Source organism: Scaptodrosophila lebanonensis, unplaced genomic scaffold, assembly GCF_003285725.1.
Source record: "Scaptodrosophila lebanonensis strain 11010-0011.00,11010-0021.00 unplaced genomic scaffold, SlebRS2 tig00000024-arrow-pilon, whole genome shotgun sequence".
Classification (NCBI taxonomy): Eukaryota; Metazoa; Arthropoda; class Insecta; order Diptera; family Drosophilidae; genus Scaptodrosophila; species Scaptodrosophila lebanonensis.
This window is the reverse complement of record NW_022060538.1, coordinates 14,444,969-14,464,660: the sequence shown is the minus strand read 5'-3', so window position 1 is coordinate 14,464,660 and position 19,692 is coordinate 14,444,969. Positions and strand designations below refer to the sequence as shown.

At 39.0% G+C, this 19,692-nt stretch overlaps 2 protein-coding genes across 3 annotated transcripts in view; one reads left to right on the top strand and one right to left on the bottom strand.

Moving 5' to 3' along the window:
• LOC115621813 (tubby-related protein 4) overlaps positions 1–3,133 on the bottom strand; it is a 38,398-nt gene extending 35,265 nt beyond the window's left edge. For both annotated transcript variants that reach the window (XM_030515598.1, XM_030515599.1), the window contains exon 1: positions 2,857–3,133. The gene's annotated coding sequence lies outside the window, so the exon portion shown is untranslated. The remainder of the gene's footprint in view (positions 1–2,856) is intronic.
• A 1,021-nt stretch (positions 3,134–4,154) lies between these two features.
• On the top strand, positions 4,155–12,518 carry LOC115620659 (attractin-like protein 1). The gene is made up of 8 exons (XM_030514010.1): positions 4,155–4,902; positions 7,042–7,278; positions 7,340–7,497; positions 7,563–7,710; positions 7,777–10,645; positions 10,706–10,792; positions 10,856–10,937; positions 11,033–12,518. Exons 1-8 carry the CDS (start codon positions 4,436–4,438, stop codon positions 11,188–11,190), a joined length of 4,206 nt encoding a protein of 1,401 aa, XP_030369870.1. The 5' UTR covers positions 4,155–4,435; the 3' UTR covers positions 11,191–12,518.
• Positions 12,519–19,692: the final 7,174 nt, after the last annotated feature.

Genomic DNA, 19,692 nt, shown 5'->3' with positions numbered 1-19,692 from the left:
AGACATACTCACACACACACGCACACACACAGATGTACACTCAGTCAAATGGAGGGCATAAATGTACATGTAGTGAAAGACAAGAAAAAGCAATAAAGTTTTGCATAACTGACGAAATAAATGACAGCGAAGAAAACCAACATTGACAAATACGCAGGGAGAAAATGGGGGGACGAGAATGTATAAAGATTGGGGTTTGCTTGGTGGGTTAAATGTGTTGTGCACTGAGCTCTTGGGGAGCACTTGGGCGCTGTAGGGCGGGGCATTGAGAAAATTCCATATAAAAGCTGCTCTGGCTTTGCTTGCTACTCTTTGTTATTGTTGTTGTTTCTGCCGTTTTTTTATTATTTGTATTCCCCGTTGTTGTTGTAGTTGTTGTTGTTGTTGTATTTGCCGCTTGTTTATTGACTTTATGCGGGGGTGTCGTATAATTTGTTTCTACTTTAACCCACCCCTAGCGCTCGCCGCCTCTTGCTGTTAAGTTGGGAAAATGTGCGCCCCAATAGGGCAACACAAAAAGCTAAGCATTGCTGCTGTTATTGTTGTTGATGTTGTTGTTACTGCTGCTCTTGGGGTTTTGTTTTTCCCTCGAAATCCAAACAAGTTTTCCATTATTTTCCAACTGTTATGCAAAATATGGCAGCAAATGTTAGGCGTTCAATAACCAAAATAGATTGAGACGTGGCTAAAAAATGTACCGAATAGCCAACAAAAACAAAAACCAAAGAAGCAACCACAGCTTTGACTGTTTTTATAGCCAATAACAAACATATTGGAAAAACATTTGCAATCGCACACATTAACTACTTATTTAAGAGGAGGAAGGCGGAGGTCGGGGCACGCTACACTACTGCACTTGAACTTGCCACAAAACCGCAGAGACGACACCGTCGGAGACGATGACAGTGGCGACGATATCGGCAATAAAACACATTATATAATGTGTAGACTATAAAAGCGAAATTGAGAAACACTAAAAAAAAATTCAACGGGGAAACAAAATGCATACTTGGCCTGCTCAGCTGAAGGGGTTCAGTGCAAAAAATATGCAAACAAAATAAAATAAACTAGGCTTAGATTACAGCAGTCTTGTTATGAGATAAAACTTTTTTAAGGAGAAATTGTTCCTAAATTGTAAATTCGTAATTCGAACTTAATTGTTTTTTAGAATTAAAATAAACAAGCGTATGAGTTTTAAAAGAAAGAGAGACTTGTTTTAAATGAAATTATTATTAATTACAAGAAATTATTAACTTTAACAAACATATACATATACATATGTACGTATACATATGTAGTACACATACATGTATACTAGATAGATTATTTCAAATTCATTGAAGAAAATTGAAGATATTGACGTTGCTCAGATACAATGGGTCGATACTATTATGTTCCATCTCAAAATACAATTTTTATTTTAATAATATTTTAAATTGTACATTACACGTTTTATAATATTCCTTGTACATACATTCCACAATAAATAGATTGAAGAGCTTTATGTTGCAATATATGTATGTATGTATTTATAAACTGTTTAATGAAGCATTTTTGATTAATGTACAAAACTTGAAGTTTATTTCCTTATTTTTCTCGGTGTAGAAATAAAACAAATGTAATGACCTTGGACGGCCAGCGCCAACGGAATATACAAAGCAACAACAACAGCCGCAACGGCAAAACCAAGAACAACATACGAATTTAAAAATAATTTCTCAAAGAGCAGCTAAGAAGAAGAAGAAACAGATGAAAAAGACGCTGACGTTGACGTTGATGGTCACGCGTCGGCGTTGGCGGACGGTGCAACGTCGACATGGGCTCATCAAAATTATGCAAACTGTAACGCATGTACGACGCTCTTGACTTCCAACTGTCACTTCCTATATACTCCCACCCTCACCCAGCAACCTCCCTTCCGCCGTCACACTTCCTCCTCGACTATTTTTTCTACATTTATGCAAATATATATGGAAGTATGCAGATGGCACATGTGCGGTGTTTTGTATATTTTTTCAATCATCCCCTCACTCCTATTGACGATTTGGCACTGACCGCGCGCCAATTTATGCACAATTTAAGTTTTGGGCCAACAGAAGCAGCAACTAAAGGAATGAGGCCAATAGCACAATTATTAAATATGTTGTGCGTTCCTTTTTATGGGTGTGTTAATGGTTGCGCTGCCGCCTCTTTCGGCAGGCAACACAAACTGCTCCCAAGGGGCCATTTTCGCCATTTCAAGGCGTCCAATCGTGCGTACCTGCAACACACGCACGCATACTCATGTATATTTAGTTGTGTTGCAAAAAAAAAAAAAAAGAAGTAAAATCCAATCGATTTTCATTACCCTGGCCCGATTAATGGAAAACGTGCGTGTGATGTTCATCTTAAGAGTAAAAAATTCGCTTACGATAACAAAAACACAAGTACGACGACACAGCGGCTTCTTTAGCGCAAATTACTTAAAATTCCAACGTGCCCAAATGACTAAACAAATTGAAAAACAACAACAAGAGCGAATAAAATAGATAAACATAACAACAAAAGCAAAAAAATGCAAGACTAGCTAAAAGTACTGATATAATTACACGTTAAGCTCCATTTGTGAAATATTCAATGTGTGATAGGCCCTGCCCGTACTTTTAATGCCGCCCCGAAGACGACGATGGTCGCAAGCGGCAACAGCAACAAAAACAATATAGATGATGCGCCTGCTAACGTATTGTAGACATTTGAGGGCTGGCTCACAGGCTGAATGTCTGTGCTGTGCTGTGCAGTCAAGCTAACCAAGTAGCCAGTCCTACTCTCCCACATACGGCCGCAACAAACACATTGTAACGAAATTCCGCAACTCACCTGCGCTGCTGCTGGTGCTTTTCACTCCTGCTGCCTTTAATACTGCTGCTGCCCTGGGCTTGACGTTTGCCGCAATAGCCAATCTAATTATCGTTTTGCAGCAATTTGAGAACGATGCGAACTTTTTACTCGTATGCACTTGGGTTTTCCTTTTTGTATGGCGTATTTGTAATTGTTGAGGCTTGATTTTCTTTTTCCTTCTTCACTGGCTTTTACACACACACACACTGGCGCGCACATGCAGGCGCCACATAACCGAAAATTCCGTTAGCAACAACAACAGCTTTGCACAACGACTTCCGAGCGTAGACTAGTCGCTGCTTTTCAGGAATAGGAAGCCCCAACGTCGTGACCGTCGTCGCTTTCGCTGTCTAGCTTTGGGCAGCAGTTCTATGTTTAACGAAGAGCGCGCACGCGCCTTGTACATGGCAATTCTTATCACTGAAACGACTGCCAAACTGACGGAATTTACGCGCTCCGACCATTTTCGTAGAGCATGTATTGATTTTTTGACGCTCACTTGTGGATGGAACGTGAATGAATTTATGTACAAGAATGCAATCTATTGACAGAGAAGAAATGCGGGTTTTATATTAGTTCTATGTGAGCTTGATGGGGGTTTACTTAAACCTATGTTGCTTTCAGTCAGAAAATTCACTAATTTCGTAAAAATAAGCTGTTTATTTATGTTTTCTTTTAACAGCTTTTTGTCTGCGCTTATAACGCTCGCGAGGGCTACAGCACTAGCAATAAGTGGCCGTTCGCACCATTGACGTTTCATCACACTGTTGACTCACAGCTGACTCCGCCGCAAATATGTGCGTTTGTACTCTTGTGTGTGCAAATTTCTTATTTCTTTAGATCGGTAAATTAAATGGAATTTACGAAATTCAGGCAAAACAAAATGTTTCCTTTTAGTTATCAGCACAAGCTTGGCTTTGATGAAAAATCGCTCGCGTTGATCTTGAACAAAAATGGTTGGCTTTTACGCCCGCTATATTTTAACTGTTGCACGTTAACTCGTATTGTTAAACCAGTTAATATCGATAACATTTTGGGCCAGTGTGTACACACTTTTAGAAAAGGTTGACAGTACACCTATGTGATGTAGACCATTGAAGTAATACAATTAATTAACTTTATAATGCATTTGGTGTATTCATGAATGCTTCCAACTGCATATTTTTACATTGAATTCAACCGAATGTATTTTTTAAATTCATGTTATTTCGCGCTCTATCGCCCACGCAACACTTACTGCTTATACACGTTGCTCAACACTATGCAGTGCACCAGTCCGCAGCCAACTTCGCGTAAAGTAGAAAACAAAATATTTTAGTGTTTCTGCGCTTATAACGATTCAGCTAATATTCGACAAATACTACTAATAAACACGAACTGCTGCCGTAGCGCGTGACCGCGTCTGCAATATTATCTTTGTGTCCATTTGTCCTCTAAGCGTGTGTGCAGTGAGAGTGTATGCTTGCATTCACAATGCGAGCGCAGAGAAAATCGAAGAAAATTCAATAAAAATAGCAACGCAACGGCTTGGCTGGCGAAAGTAGCAAAAAGTGAGAAAATGTGCTTGGTGGAGCATGCGGGGGAGAAGCAAAAGAGCACGTCATTGCAAACGCAACCGCAACAGCAGCCCTTGTCGTGGTCTTCCTCAACATCCTGCTGTTCATATCAGAGCAGCAACAACAACAGTGGTAGGAATTATAATAACAACGACAGCAGAATTTTAAGCACGCAACAAAAACATCGGCAAGAACAGCCCAGCGTCAACAATGGTGGCTTACAACAAAGCCTGCGTTGCACCACCACCACACCCACATTCAATGCCAAGTATCGCCGAAAATGCCTCCTCTTGTTAGCGTTGCTGCTCTTCCATGGCTGCTTCAGTGGATTGCACCGAGCCAGCGCGTACAACTGCACTGCGCACGGCAATCGATGCCAAAATGACGGCCAATGTCAGGAGGATGGACAGTGCTTGTGCGCAGATGGCTGGCAGGGACCGGAGTGCCAGTTTTGCGGTGGAAAAGTTCGGTAAGTTATTTCGTTCTATCGGTAGTTTTATGAGGTGATTTTAGTGCGGTCGCATGATTCATGGCAACTACGATGACACCAACAAACCCACAAACGTGCGAACAAACGTTATTCAATCAGCTAGTGCTGCTCCACTCATTTGTGGCCTAATTGTGTCAAGCAACGGTTTACTTTTGAGCTCAAGGCGGCTGCTGGCCACAGCTTGTTGGACAGGTTCTTCTCTCTTCTAACTTCTTTCATTCACTTCACGCGCTTTCTACGCCCATTTATAAAAAGCTTCTCACCTTGGTAATCGTTTCTTATTTCCTCTTAAAAAGTGTTATTATGCATTGTACAAACTGATATACTGCTTTGACTTTGAACTTGCATTGAGCGTGGAGCATTAACCAGATTTAATTAATCGAGTTTTCGTATTCAACCCAGTTCTATGCAGCCATATCTTAAGCATTCAGTTACCCAAGCCCGCTATATAAAAGCTTTTGTTTATGTTTCTTAATAACGGGTATTTGCTTTTTGTGCGATACGAACGAATTTCCTATCTTGACGTGCTGGCAGGCGCTTTGTAGGTTGTTAACGTCAAAATTGCACCATTTAATTCATTTGGTTTTTATAAATGTATGTACTTTTTTTTTTAATTTGCACTTACTAAACATCATTGACAACTTTTTCCCGTACTTTTACGATGATATAAACCCATTTAGCTTTATGATCACCAACTGATAAGCGTCCGTTTTCTTATCATCAGTTGATTTTTGCTTCAGTGAAAAATTCTACTACTAATAAGAACAAGAAAGCAGTTCAGTTCTTATACTATTTGATTAAATTTCATCAAAGCCTTATTGACCCACAGCTTTGCTCTTGATATTGTTGCTATTGCTCCCTAGACACAAACTCGCCTTTTGCGCTGGACTAGCATTTTCGATTCACATTCCAATCCGCTGCACACATATGGACGAAAGCGGTGTACATACAAGTATATGTAAAAAAAAAACAAAAATATCACATATGCTTGGCTGAGCAGCAGCTATTAACTTGTTTTTATTAAAAAGTGAGTCACAACAAAAGCAACAAACAGCAACGAGGTGTTGAACGTGCTCAAAATTAAGTTTTTTATCAGACTTTGATAAGCGGCATTTGGCGCTGATAAAAAAAATTGATTTTACAAGTGTATATTTAAAATGAATTTTGGGCCCTCTGCCTAGCTTCTGCCCTGCGAATTTATTATTTATTGTTTTCATATCAATTTAATTCATTAGAAGTCATGCAATAGTAGCCAACAAGATAATCAAAATTTTGGTGCGCTTTTTTGCTTACTTTTTTGCAAAGAAACAGGTCATTATACAGAATGGAATAATAAACCGCAAATCATGTTTATATTCGCATATGCATAGCCTGTCGTTATCAGAGACCCATCAGTTCAGTTAAGTGACGTTGTCAAGCCTAACGCTGAATGAGTTATAGTATGTAAGTTGATTTTAATTTATGATAGGAGATATACAATTTACGCGTTTGCTTTTACATTCATCTGCCTATTTTCAATTGATTTTGAAACTATTTTAAATAATTGTTCGTCTATTGGTGTGTTTATATCTATTAATAATGTAGATGTACTTTACACTATTTCCATGCTTATGTGTTTCAATCGAACAATTTTAATTCCGATTTAAATTGAATTAATTTTGATTTTCGACGTTTAAAATTACATTTACTGAACGAAGTAGTGGCTGGTTACACTACTTACTACATAGTAGTATGTTTTAGGTTTTTATTCGATGTTGTATATATTTGACGTCAGGCATGAAGGACGCAAATAGGCAGACGAACAGACATTAACGGCGGTCGCTGGGCAGTCTATTCAATTATCAATGAAACTCGTCAGAAAACGGAGAGATAGATAGACAGACAGACAGTCAGTAGAGGGCAGGCATGCAATCAGTGGAAGCATCGGCTTGCCGGGTCTAATACAATTTACATGTGCAATGGGCGTCTAATTGAAGCTAACATATATATATACAAATCGTGCGAATCGATAGAGTAAAATAGACTTAATTTCACATTCCTCTTTGTACGGGTTCTTTTCGCGTTTCCCTTGCATACTAATGAGCTGTCTCTGCTTTTGTATATATGTACGTTTTGCAGCATGTACCATCCCATGGGCACCATTCACGATGGCTGGGGTAATTATTCGGTAAGTGTCAAGTGCAGTTGGCTAATAGATGCCCGCAATCCACACTGGGGTCGGCGGCACAACGCGAATCCGCCACGCACCTCCAACATTCGCATTCATCTGCGCGAGTTCGCTACGGAATGTGGTTGGGATCACTTGTATATATACGATGGGGATAGCGTGGACTCACCGCTTCTCGCTGTGTTCAGGTGAGTGACCACGAATTTTATTGATTATTGTGTGTATTTAAATGTCTAACTTATGCTACAGCGGCCTAATGTACAGAGGCAACTTCTCCATACGTCATGTGCCACAGGTCATAGCACGTTCGGGGACCGCATTGCTGCACTTCTTCAGTGACGACGCCTACAATATGTCTGGATTTAATCTAACATATAAAATGAATGGTTGTCCCTCGGACACTGATGGTATGTTAACTTGATTTGGAGAATCAATTACAGTTTGCTAACTTGACTAAATATATGCTTTCCAGAAGTGGAATGCTCCGGTCATGGCAAATGCAAGGATGGCGACTGTCTTTGTGATCCCATGTATAGAGGGGAGGCTTGCAACATTGCAGCATGCCCCAACAACTGCACAGAGGCGCGCGGCCATGGCATCTGCAGGGTGGACCAAGAGCAGTAAGTTTACAAATAGTTTTACTGTTTTAATTATTTTTCAATTAATTCTTCTCCCTCTTCTCGCAGCTGCGTTTGCAACGAGGACTACGGTGGCGACGACTGCAGCCAGTTGCGTGCGCATGGCGTTTGGAGCACGGTACATCCAAAGCACTCTCCACCGCCTTCGGGCACTGCCTCACATGGAGCGGCTGTGTGGCGGGACACTTTGCACATCATTGGTGGAGAATCGTATGGACGTGGTGATCTGATGAACACATACGATTTCAACGGCAATGTGTGGGAGGCAGTCCATCTAGAGGAGGGCAGCAGTGCTCCAGAGAAGCGCTACAGTGCCTCTACAGTGATGTATGGCGATAAGATTTTTATGTATGGTGGCGTGGTGAAAGGGCAGGGTATCTCCAATGAGCTCTGGGCCTTCGATGTGTCGGCCAAAACGTGGGAGAACATCACAGTGAAGACGGAACTGTGCAATACAAGTTCGGCGGCATATGCCATGTGTGGGCCCTTGCATGTGGCAGGACATACTGCAACTTTGGTGCCAGGATTTGGCGACAAGAACAACTATCAGTACATGGTGGTCATTTTTGGACATTCGCCACTGTATGGCTATCTGAACACGGTGCAGGAATTTAATTTTGGCACGCGTGAATGGAGAATTGTGGACACCTACGGATATGTGGTGAAGGGCGGCTATGGACACAGTGCTGCATATGATTATTTAACTGAGAAGGTGTATGTCTATGGGGGAATTGTGTCGGAAAGCGAATCCAGCCAGGTACTGAGCTCACGCCTTTACGCCTATGAGCCCTCGACGCGCATCTGGACGCTGTTGTCAGCCTCGCCTAGTGCGCGGCTGCTACATACCGCAAATTTCGTCAATCATGGTCTGATGATTGTTTTTGGTGGCAACACGCACAACGACACTTCCCAAAGCTACGGAGCCAAGTGCTACAGCCAAGACTTGCTGATCTATGATGTCTACTGTGATTCATGGCACATGCATCCGATACCACCGCATTTGCAGGCCGATCTCGCGCGCTTTGGACACAGTTCAGTGGTTTTTGAGGATGCTCTGTACATCTATGGGGGATTCAATGGACAATTATTAAACGATATGCTTCGCTACACGCCAGGACAATGCAACTATTATACTAAACAGGAAAAATGTACCAGCGCACGTCCAGGAGTCAAGTGCATTTGGGATGTCCAGAAGATGCGTTGCATTTCCATTACACAAGTGCAACGTTCGGCAATTTATGGACGTGAGCAATACGACTATGTGGCCTGCCCTTCGAAAAGCCGTCTGACCATGACCTCGGAACTTCTACATGATGTGGCGCGATGTCAGGAGCTGACCAACTGCCATTCCTGCGTGTCCACTGCATTTGGCTGCACATATTGCGGCAATGGAGTGTGCAGCAAGGAGCGCTGTCGTGAAACCACCTCGGTGGCATCCATATTCTTTGATTCATCCACGCCACAGCAACTGCAGCAGCAACAGCAACCACAGCAGCAGCAATCACAGCTACTGGCCTCTGTGGGATGGCCCCTCAATGCTAAACGCCTCGAAAGTTGCCCAGCCACAGAAGATTATCTCACCCATACGCAGTGCGAGCAGTTGCACAATTGTCGTGCCTGTGGCTCCAATCCAGCATGTAAATGGGAGTCAGAGCACAATCGCTGTCGCACTTATTTGTCCAGTAATCCTGGTGGCCCCCTTCCCACCCATCGTACTGTGGATGAGATTTACTGTGCGCCCCCGTGCGCGACTATGACAACCTGTCACAATTGCACCGAAGATGATTGCATCTGGTGTCAAAACGAGCAACGCTGTGTAGACCGTAATGCCTACACGGCCAGTTTTCCTTATGGCCAGTGCCGTGAATGGACCACCTATACGTCCAAATGCAGGCAGACGCCTGCTAGTGTGGCCGCTGGCACCACCACCGCACTCTCAAGTGCACAATGTGGCTTCTACAACAGTTGTCAGCAGTGTTTGGATGATCCCGCCTGCGGATGGTGTGACAATGGCTCCAATACCGGTCTGGGCAAATGTATTGTCGGGGGCGCATTGTCACCATACGATGAGTCGGAGTGTCCGTTGCGTTATTGGTTTTTCACTTCGTGTCCGCGCTGCAATTGCAACGGGCATTCATACTGCAATGATCTCACACACTGTGAACAGCCTTGCTCAAATTTAACAATTGGGTCGCATTGCGAAAAGTGTCGTACCGGCTACTGGGGCAATGCCATAAATGGGGGCGAGTGTCAGAAGTGCGAGTGCAACAATCAGGGCGACTATTGTCATCCCGATACAGGCAAATGTTATTGCAACACCAAGGGCATTGTAGGTGATCATTGTGAGAAATGCGACTCACAGAATCATTATCATGGCGATCCATTGAAGGGCTCCTGTTACTATGAGCTAACCATTGACTACCAGTTCACGTTTAATTTATCCAAAAAAGAGGATCGCCATTTCACCCAAATCAATTTCCGTAATTCCCCTGTAAAGCCGGAAATCGATGCAGACTTTACAATCACCTGCAGCGTGCCAGCCAAAATGGATATATCAGTGAAGCGTGCGGGATCACCAGAAAAGCTCATACTAGTGGGTGTAAATTGCTCGACGTTCCGTCATCGTTTTCCCAAAACTGAATACGCTTTTGGGCATGCGCCCGAAGATAATAGTTCACTGACCACATTCTACGTGTTTGTGCACGACTTTCAGCCGCCCATTTGGATACAAATCGCTTTCTCCCAATATCCCAAGCTCAATCTACAACAATTCTTTATTACCTTCTCATCGTGCTTTCTATTGCTGTTGCTTATGGCTGCAGTGTTGTGGAAGATCAAGCAAAAGTATGATATGTTCCGACGACGACAACGACTCTTTGTCGAAATGGAGCAAATGGCGAGCAGGCCGTTCTCGCAGGTAAGTAGCCCATATGGCTCCTCAGAACAGCAGAATAATAACACAATGATTTTTCTATAGGTGCTGGTCGATATTGAAAATCGTGAGAATATTGATCTGAGTCTGACTCTGGAAGGTATCACTCACATGTCCAAGAAACGCAAAAAGGTAAGTCTCCTGAATATGCAATGTTAATGATTACATTTTAATCTTCATATATCTTTGTATCAGGAGTGTCCCAGTCCCATTGCTTTGGAGCCTTGCAGCGGTAATCGCGCTGCTGTGCTCTCGCTTCTAGTCCGGCTACCTACAGGTTCGTTATAAATCTTGAGCGTTAATTTGTTTTAATCCAATTTTTAATTGTATCGCAAAATTTTTAATTTATTTTCTTCTCATATTCAATTTCAGGTGGCCTCTCCCAAGCACCCGCCAGTCAGTCGGCTGGCCTAGCCGTAGCCAGTGCTTTAGTCACGCTTGGCAATCCGCGTCGCCCATCGATCGAGCAGCATCCCAAGGAGCCAAAATCGAAACGCAAGCAAAGCCAACATCCAGACAGTTGTACATAATAACAATAACATAAAAGATAATAATTATTAGTATGCTAATATGTAATTTAGCCGATAGGTCTATAGCATATTCCGTTCTTTATTCTACTTATACAGAAACACACATACCGCGGATACAAATGGATACAAAGCTAAACACAAGCAGCAATAACGATACAGCATCTTAAATAGATATTGCTTAAATGTAGTTATTGCTACCACCTTTAAATTACTAGTTTAATGTCGAAACATGGCGGCAGTAAGCAAACAAACAAAGAAAACTTATTAATAATATTTTTTAGCAAAAAGACGTATTTATATACAAATATATACAACTTGATATAGTTCATAGGTCGTGTCGTAGCGTTGCAATAGTTCTAATCGTTTTATTTATTTTTACCGCATATGTAAACTAATTTTAGATCATTGCTAATCATAATTATTATTTTTTTAACACTACACTTTATTAATCATACAATTAATTTAGCCTAACGCTCCCCCAAATAGCTTAAGTGTGTTGTTAAAATTCATTTATGCAAATTTTATGCATTATAGAAAACGAAAAAGGACAAAAGCAGAAGACAATTAAAAAAAAAAACAAAAACAAGGACAAAGGCGAAAGACATTTAAATCATCTGAGAGCAAAAGAAGAACAAACGTTAAATACATATATTTTTTGTTATTTATTAGAGCAAAAGAACAACTAAAAAGCAAAGAAATTAATTTCTCAAGAAGTGGTGTTAAATAAACGAAATGTATTTTAATAACAAAGACAGACAAAAAATACATATGCAATGTGTTCAATCATAGACATTTTATTTCTGTGCAAAAGTCTACAACCGAGCAAATAATTTAAATGGAATTTGTTTGATGCGCGCAGTTGTATGTAAATACATCTATATGTTTACGTAACTATATATGTAGCTATTATAGAAATATATCTGTATGAGCGCTCAGTAATATTTTTTTAATCTATAATAGAAAAAACAAATTCAAATATCAAATCACAAACTAAGCCTAAGGTTTCCACTTTTCCACAAATTTAAATTTAATTTCAACACAACAACATTTAAAAGACACTTAAAAAATGCAAAGAACATATTTAATTAGGCACCTTACACTCACATCAATAATACAACAAAACACAACAACAACAATTGTTAAAACTTGGAGCTAAACCGTTCAGAATCCAATTAAACACATTTTGAAGACAAAATATGTATACTTGAAAACACTTCAGAATTGCTTCAGGTGTTCGGTCACACGCAAATTGTAAAATAAAACAATACAATAATTAACAATCCAACAAATTCCGTTTTGAAATATAATTTCAATTATAAAATCGAAAAGATATACTATATTATTTTAATTGAAGCTGTAACACAAATAAAATTCAAAAAGACTTGTTTGTTCTCCTAGAGTTTAGTCTTCTTAAATAACGACAGAAACAAGAAATGATTATATATATATATACATATACATTTAAAAAAACGTATATGCATTAGTTTACTATTAACCAATAAATCGAAGAAAAACTTTAAAATTTATACAATTCAACGTCGCGTATTTTTATCTTAACTTTCATATAATTGGCGCTAACTAGCACACAATGTTGTCGTGCTTGTTGTTGTTGACGTTCACGTTGACGTTCAGCGAGTGCGGAAACCACAAGACGCGTCCACCAGAACTTTCACTTTCGTCGGCTCCAAACTGGCTTCAAGTCGACAGATGACTTACTTGATGGGAGCAGCGCAGGGTCGGCCGACTGTCTAGATGAAATGACTGAGTTAAAGTTATTTAAGTGTGAATGGGACGCGTGTGTAACGCTAAACAAGCCTCAAAATTAACATAAAACTAAATTGCAACTCTCCATTTGTACAATTTAAGACCAATGCCAAATATAGTAAGTAATGAAGGAGTGGAAAAATACGTTCACATACGATACTGATGAAAAGGTAGGTAACATACAGAAGGGAGCGTGCTCGACCCCATGTTTTGATCAGCATGTCGAGATCAAACAATATAGACATGACAGCTTCTAATCAATTAAAATTGATTTATTTTTTTATTGTTATTTATTAAGATATCGTAACCAGAATTGTACATATATTTGAGTTACAAAAACATAAATCAACTTTATATGAACCCCCACATCAAAATCTGATAACTAAGCACCGCCTCTATATGTACTTCTTAAAAATTATTATAGTAAGTACATTCTTAGTTTATAGACTCTACATAAATATACTCAATAATTCCTATTAAATGCTTCCCATCTAAACTAATCTTACCCGACTCCAGTTAATATTAACTTTTTACTTTATGCGCTTCAAATATGCGACTCCAAATAATTCTGTTTTTACGCGGTAGATTGGTTCCAGAAAGAGTCGTGTAAAAAAGACATTGATCTTAGTCGTGCAACCATTTATAAAATTTGTAATTTTCAAACCGTGTTATAAAAGATCGTGTAAAAACAGAATTATGTGTACTTCAGTTCCATCCCCAAATGACCCACAATACCTAATGGATGCTGAAAATTCGTTGCCATTGATACTTTCGACTTAAACGTTTGGCTGCAATTTATGTGTCTTTTGCGTCACGGAACTCAGCTCAACGTTGTAGTTAATTTAATGAAGATGAAGAAAGACGAAAAGACGTTTCATTTATGAAATTACTGAAGAAAGCCAAGATTGCAAAAGCCTGCGAACCCAAGCTCACGAAACCGGAAGCTGTACAGTGACGTTTCGTAGCGACGCGTCGAGACATCGAAAATAAACGCCCTTGGTGTTCAAATTTTGATGTATTTCCAAGCCTGAGTCAACCTCAACTGACAGACATGGGCGTAAGCTTAAGTCGACGGTTTTACCCAAACTTATTCTGACAATCAACGAAGGCTGTCACGTTGTAGGCTAAGCGAACTATTACAGTCTTATAATAAAAACTTATAATAATAATATTAACAATAGTATAACAGCATTTACTGCACAAACATGAATCAGAGAAATGTCCAAATGCTCACCTCAGAACAGCCAAAAAGTTGCGCTTACAAAACGATAACAGTAATTGGAGCATGAATAAGTGTGTGCGGACCCATTCAACGGCTTAGGTCCGTGGCATATTTCGAAATTACGGAAAGCCAACAACAATGCCAAGCAACAACAACACCAACATTCATGCCCAAAACTACAGAGTGACAACAAAGGTTCAAATTGTTACGCGGCATTAGGGGGACATACGAAATAATTTCTGATTTTTATACCTCTAGCGATTACCTTAAAATTCAAAGGGTGCGTCAATTTTATGAAAATAATTCAAGTACTCGGACTATACTCATGTCTAGTTTTTAATCAGTATAATTTAAATTTAAAATTCATTTGTTTGTCTCTCAGTATATAAATGTGTATGTATGTAAGTCTCGATTCGCGGACTTTAGGAACCATAGACCGAAAACTTATTGTTTACATGAACCTTTTGTTATGTATAAAATATAGCTGAGCTGACCTAGGTTTGATCAGTGGACTAAACTATTTAATAAACAGTCTTTTTATACAAGTATTTGAGAAAAACGAAATATTATTGTACCAATTATTTATAAAAATCTTCAAAATCGAACTGATACAATGGAAATGAAGTACTGAACGAAAGACTATGCAGAGGGTCAGCGGGTCCGAGTCGTCTTGATGAAATTTTGGGAATATATCATCATGACAAGCATTCAACGACTTCTACCTTTGAAAAAGTATTGTTAAAATAACCATTAACAATTCTATGGAGAATCTATGATATAATTTATCTTGGTTATTAGCTTAATCTTGAACCCTTCCACCCGAATAAATGGAAAGCTTCTAAAAACGAAAAAGTGTTTTATTTTTCTCCCCACAAAACAAGCTACGCATTAAAAGAATCAACTTTAGCTTTAACTTTATTTTCATATTAAATATATGGTTAAGAGCTTTAGTTATTATTACTATGCTGTCTGTCCGAATTCCCTATATAGCTTTAAATTCTAATCACGTTATATTTTAAAGCACATTTAGTTGTAGTTAGGTAACCCATGGCCGATTCCACTGTTAGCTTTTGACTAACTTTACTTTTTTGGCACTTTGTTGTTGGCGTCGAACATGTTCGATCGAACCTGGCCAACAACTGGCGCTCGAAGCTTGAAGTCAATCTTATTGTGAGGCCCGCCCGCCAGCGCGTTTAAATGCGTTCCGCCAGTCGTTGAAGTTGCACGCGAATTTGAATTGCTTGCCGCGCGGCAGATATAAGAAAATAGAGAAAATAGTTAGATACGTATATTTTTGTTGTAGAAATTTAAAGTGAAAACTGAATTTGGCAAAAGAGCTCGAGTGCTTCCATCTGTGTGCTGGGGCTAAGAAAAGTGTAGTGAAAAGTGTCTGTGAATGCCAGAAATTGAAAATATTTTAGTCTAAGACAAATATCGAGTGTTCGAGCTGTGCACTTGGATTAAAGCACACACACACACACACAACGCGAAACGGAACGAAACCGACCATTTAAATAATTTCACTTTTTATTGGATTAGTTGCTGTCCACCTTCACGTCTTCTCCGCCGAACAGGTTTGTTGAGCAACACACAAATCCAATTGCCGTCGATCGCATTGAAGCACACATTTTATGTGCACGGTAGTCGAAAACATGTCAAAGGTGCAGCTCATACCTGTGCTAGAGAGATCAATCAATACTTTCCATCCTCCCTCGCCACCTCGAATACCATTAGCTGCCCACTTGAGACGCTGAATGAAACCGAAAAGCGTTGCGCGCACACTTCAAAAGTGTTAATTTAGAGCTCAAGGTGAACTGTTGGCATTTAGAGAGCCGCGAGCGTTCTTAAAAAATGTAATATATTTGTAGCTCTGTTTGTTTAGAATCACGCAAAAGCGAATCAATGAGTATGTAAATATTACGAAATTTGTTGTGTCAGCTCTTCTGAGAGCGCTAATAAGCTGCCAGTCTAGGCTTGTTGACTTCGAGCTGTTCTTTTGGGATTGGCGTTTTAAAAGCGTCCGCCACGCGCGTTTAAAACAACTCTAAAAAAAATTAAAGACATTAACTGCACAAGACCAGGCCGCACCGTTAGTCGCACAGTTTCGCAAGCCAGCAGCGAACAAGCTCGCACACAACGACTAACTGTAGCAACAAATTCGCACAAAAAAAAGAGAGAAAACTTACCAAATTAAATGCGACAAGAAATATATGTAGGTAGTGGGAATTAGTTCAAAGAATAGAGGGAACAGCTTTAAGTCAACAACATATACAGCACAGACTTTCAGAAGGAATTAGAAGGAATTGCTATTAGAAAATAATAATAAAAAATATTATTTTTGGAAAAATATCTTTCTTCCTAATGTACTTTTAGGAGGAATAAGAAAGAATTACTATCAGAAAATAACACTTAATTCAGAATATTATTTTTAGAAAAATATTTTTCATCTTACATTCATCTTAATGCAACGAAATGACTTTTTGGGCAGATAGATAGATAGACAGATAGAAAGATAGCCGGTGGCCTAGTTTCATTCGATTACTTTTAATGTACTTTACAATTCACACATTTCAAAAAATAATTAATATTTATTTTAAAAAAATATGAATCGGATTGACGTTTATATGTGTTAGCAAACTTATGCTTAGATATTAGAGTCCAGTGTATTGGAATGTTCAAGCTCTCCATATTAACAGAATATTTTTAGGTGTAAAGTATTGTTCCCTAATTGGACTTTGGACAATTTAATTTCGTTTAATTGTAAATAATCTGAACTAAATTATTTGTTTTACATTTGAAAGCTTAGCATAATTTTGACAGCAAATGCCAAAAAGTTTTTTCGTTTGGGTGGCTTAGTTTGTTAGTTTAAATTCATATCGGGGTTGCTTAACTGGTTTATGAAGCATGAATTTTTACATAAAACATTAACATCATTTTAATTTATTCACGTTTTATCATTATATAAAATAACAGGCGACCAGTATACATTTAAGAGAGCAGATCAGTGTCTTATTAGAAGTGTCAAAGTATAACTAGAAAGAACGTCAAGCCAATATCAATTATTTCTTTATTATATACAAAGTATTTGTTCTTTATGTGCATTCTTCAAACTTATATAAAGCATAACTAAAGTAATTAAGGAAATTGCAAAATAACATTTTTTTATGATGACATCTGATCCGAAGCTTCTCAAACTTACTTTATGTGTAATATTTTGAGACACATTCTGCAAACTTGCAAGAAATGCAAACAAAGGGCAGAGTTCTTCTTAGCTCAACATATCCATGCTCATTATTTTCTTGACACAGTCCATGGAACTCAGCACAGCTCTTTTTTCGCCCATTTACCCTTTTGCTACTGGCCATCATGGTGACGTGTGACCTCATTTCACCAATCGTTAAACTTTACACTCTACTAACTGTTGTCGCATCGTTCAGGCCATGCACAGAAAGGCTGCCCAAGCATATCAGCTAATGCGGCAGGGTCATCGTTGCGATTTGTCGCGGCACAACAACAACAACAATAGCAGTAACAAACCACAAAAGACCACATTAGCAACACTTGACTTAACTGGCAGCAGAAAAAACTTTAAAAAAAAGTAATAAAATTCAAACATTTTCAATGACAAACATGTGTAGGCATGTATGTATATGTGTTTAGTTGAGCAGCAACTAGTTAGGCTAAGCGTCAAGTTTTGCATGTGACGACTACTTGGGTGAAATCTGTTTGGAGCGCTCGAAATTAGCAGGCGAACACACCACAACCACACACCAAAGGCGTGCCGCCAAGTTCAAGTAACTTTGCTTTGCTTTGCTTTCATTTAAACGACCGCGACGAGAAATTTGTAGACCCAGTGAAAATGCTTCAGGTGCTGATGTACTCGTGGTTGTTGTCGAACCGCCTGGCCTCGTTTTGCAGAACCTTGCCACAGCGAATAAACAAAAAACAAAAAAACCCGCTCGGCCATTCAAAATTCGTACACTTTTTAGTTCCGCGTTGAAATTTTTGCCTTGCCTTAAAAATGGTCAAGCTGGCCACTTTTTGTTGCTACAGCTCTTGTTATTGTAGTTGTTGTTATTAAAGCTGCAACGCTGGTGAAATGCGCTGCTTGCAACGCTTTGATGACTCATTGTAGCAATTTCACCAAAAAAAAAACAGCAACAGCAACAAAACTAAAGAAAAAGGAAAGACTTAGACAACGAACTTTTTTCAATGAATGCCATTTCGTGCACTTAGCGCGTCCGTCTTTAACATTTATGCCGCATTATTTTAAAGTTGCTGCCCAGTTACATAATGTCGAGCATAATTAGTGAAAATGCACGTAGTAATTGTCATTACCAGTAAGGCAAGAGTTGGAAATGAGGCTGCGTCGTTGTTTTCAATGGACCGGAAACGTACGAAAAAAATGAATTTAAAAGCTGGGCAAAAAACATATACATTTGTATACAAGTATACATACTATAAGGCTTGCTGATAGTATTGGTTGTTGCTGCTGCTGCTGCTAAAGTGAAAGCAAAACGTGGACGCCTGCGCAGATTAATCATTGACGGCACAAACTGCAAACATTTAACAGCTGCCTGGCTGCAAATGTTTCTCGAAACAAAACCTAAAGACATTGCTACATTTTGTTTTTAAAGTTCATGCCTCATGCATTGACAGCGCCATTTAGTCGTCCATTGCATAATATACATACACGCACTATAAAAAAGAAATAAGTTATGCGCATACATTTTGGCGTCATAAATATGAAAATTCTTTACACAGCCCTCTTTGGGAGTTAAACAAATGCAAATGTGTGCCAGTTGAAAAAAGAAGCCCTCAAGCAAAACCAAATAAAAACCACAAACAAAAGCAACAAAAAAGCACAAATGCTGATAGTGAAAGTATTTAAATTTCACAGTCTGCGCAGTGACGTCAAAGCGGCAAAAGCGCTCCCACAGTAGAGGGAATTTCAAAAAAATGAGATTAATTTTTAAATAAAAAACCAAACAGATTTTAAAGCATCATTAGATAACAAGAAAATAATTCTGGAAATGTACACAACTACTATATGTCACCTAAAAAACCATCCATGTACTTCCTATTGTTTTTGATTTATCACGAAAATGCAGTTATTACCAAAAGATTGCCATTTTTCTAGGTTTAGGGCACTCTGTTTTCCACATTAGGTATTAAAATTGCGTTTCTTATACTTTATTAACAGCATCAACTCATTTTATCATGGAGTTTTTCATAACATCTTCGAGATTATAAAATATGTTCGCACAAATATTATTCTATAATATATAACCTTTTGAGTGCAGGCAATAATTATTATCTTAGAGGTGGAATACCCGGTTTTGCAGTAGCTGCTTAAAAAAGAAGATCATATAAAAACGTTTCGAATACTAATTAGGCAATATTTGTCACCTAAAGAATTGTAAAATTTCCCACCCACGGCACAACTTAGTTAAATTTAATACAATCCAAGTAAGACAGTTAGTAACTACACAAGTGCTGTTATCAATAAACAACAG

Excerpts from the sequence above, each read along its gene's own strand:
- LOC115620659 (XM_030514010.1), top strand. The coding sequence starts at position 4,436 with ATGTGCTTGGTGGAGCATGCGGGGGAGAAGCAAAAGAGCACGTCATTG. Across the intron at positions 7,711-7,776 it reads TGCAGGGTGGACCAAGAGCA|CTGCGTTTGCAACGAGGACT; the intron begins GTAAGTTTACAA and ends CTCTTCTCGCAG. Across the intron at positions 10,938-11,032 it reads TCTAGTCCGGCTACCTACAG|GTGGCCTCTCCCAAGCACCC; the intron begins GTTCGTTATAAA and ends ATTCAATTTCAG.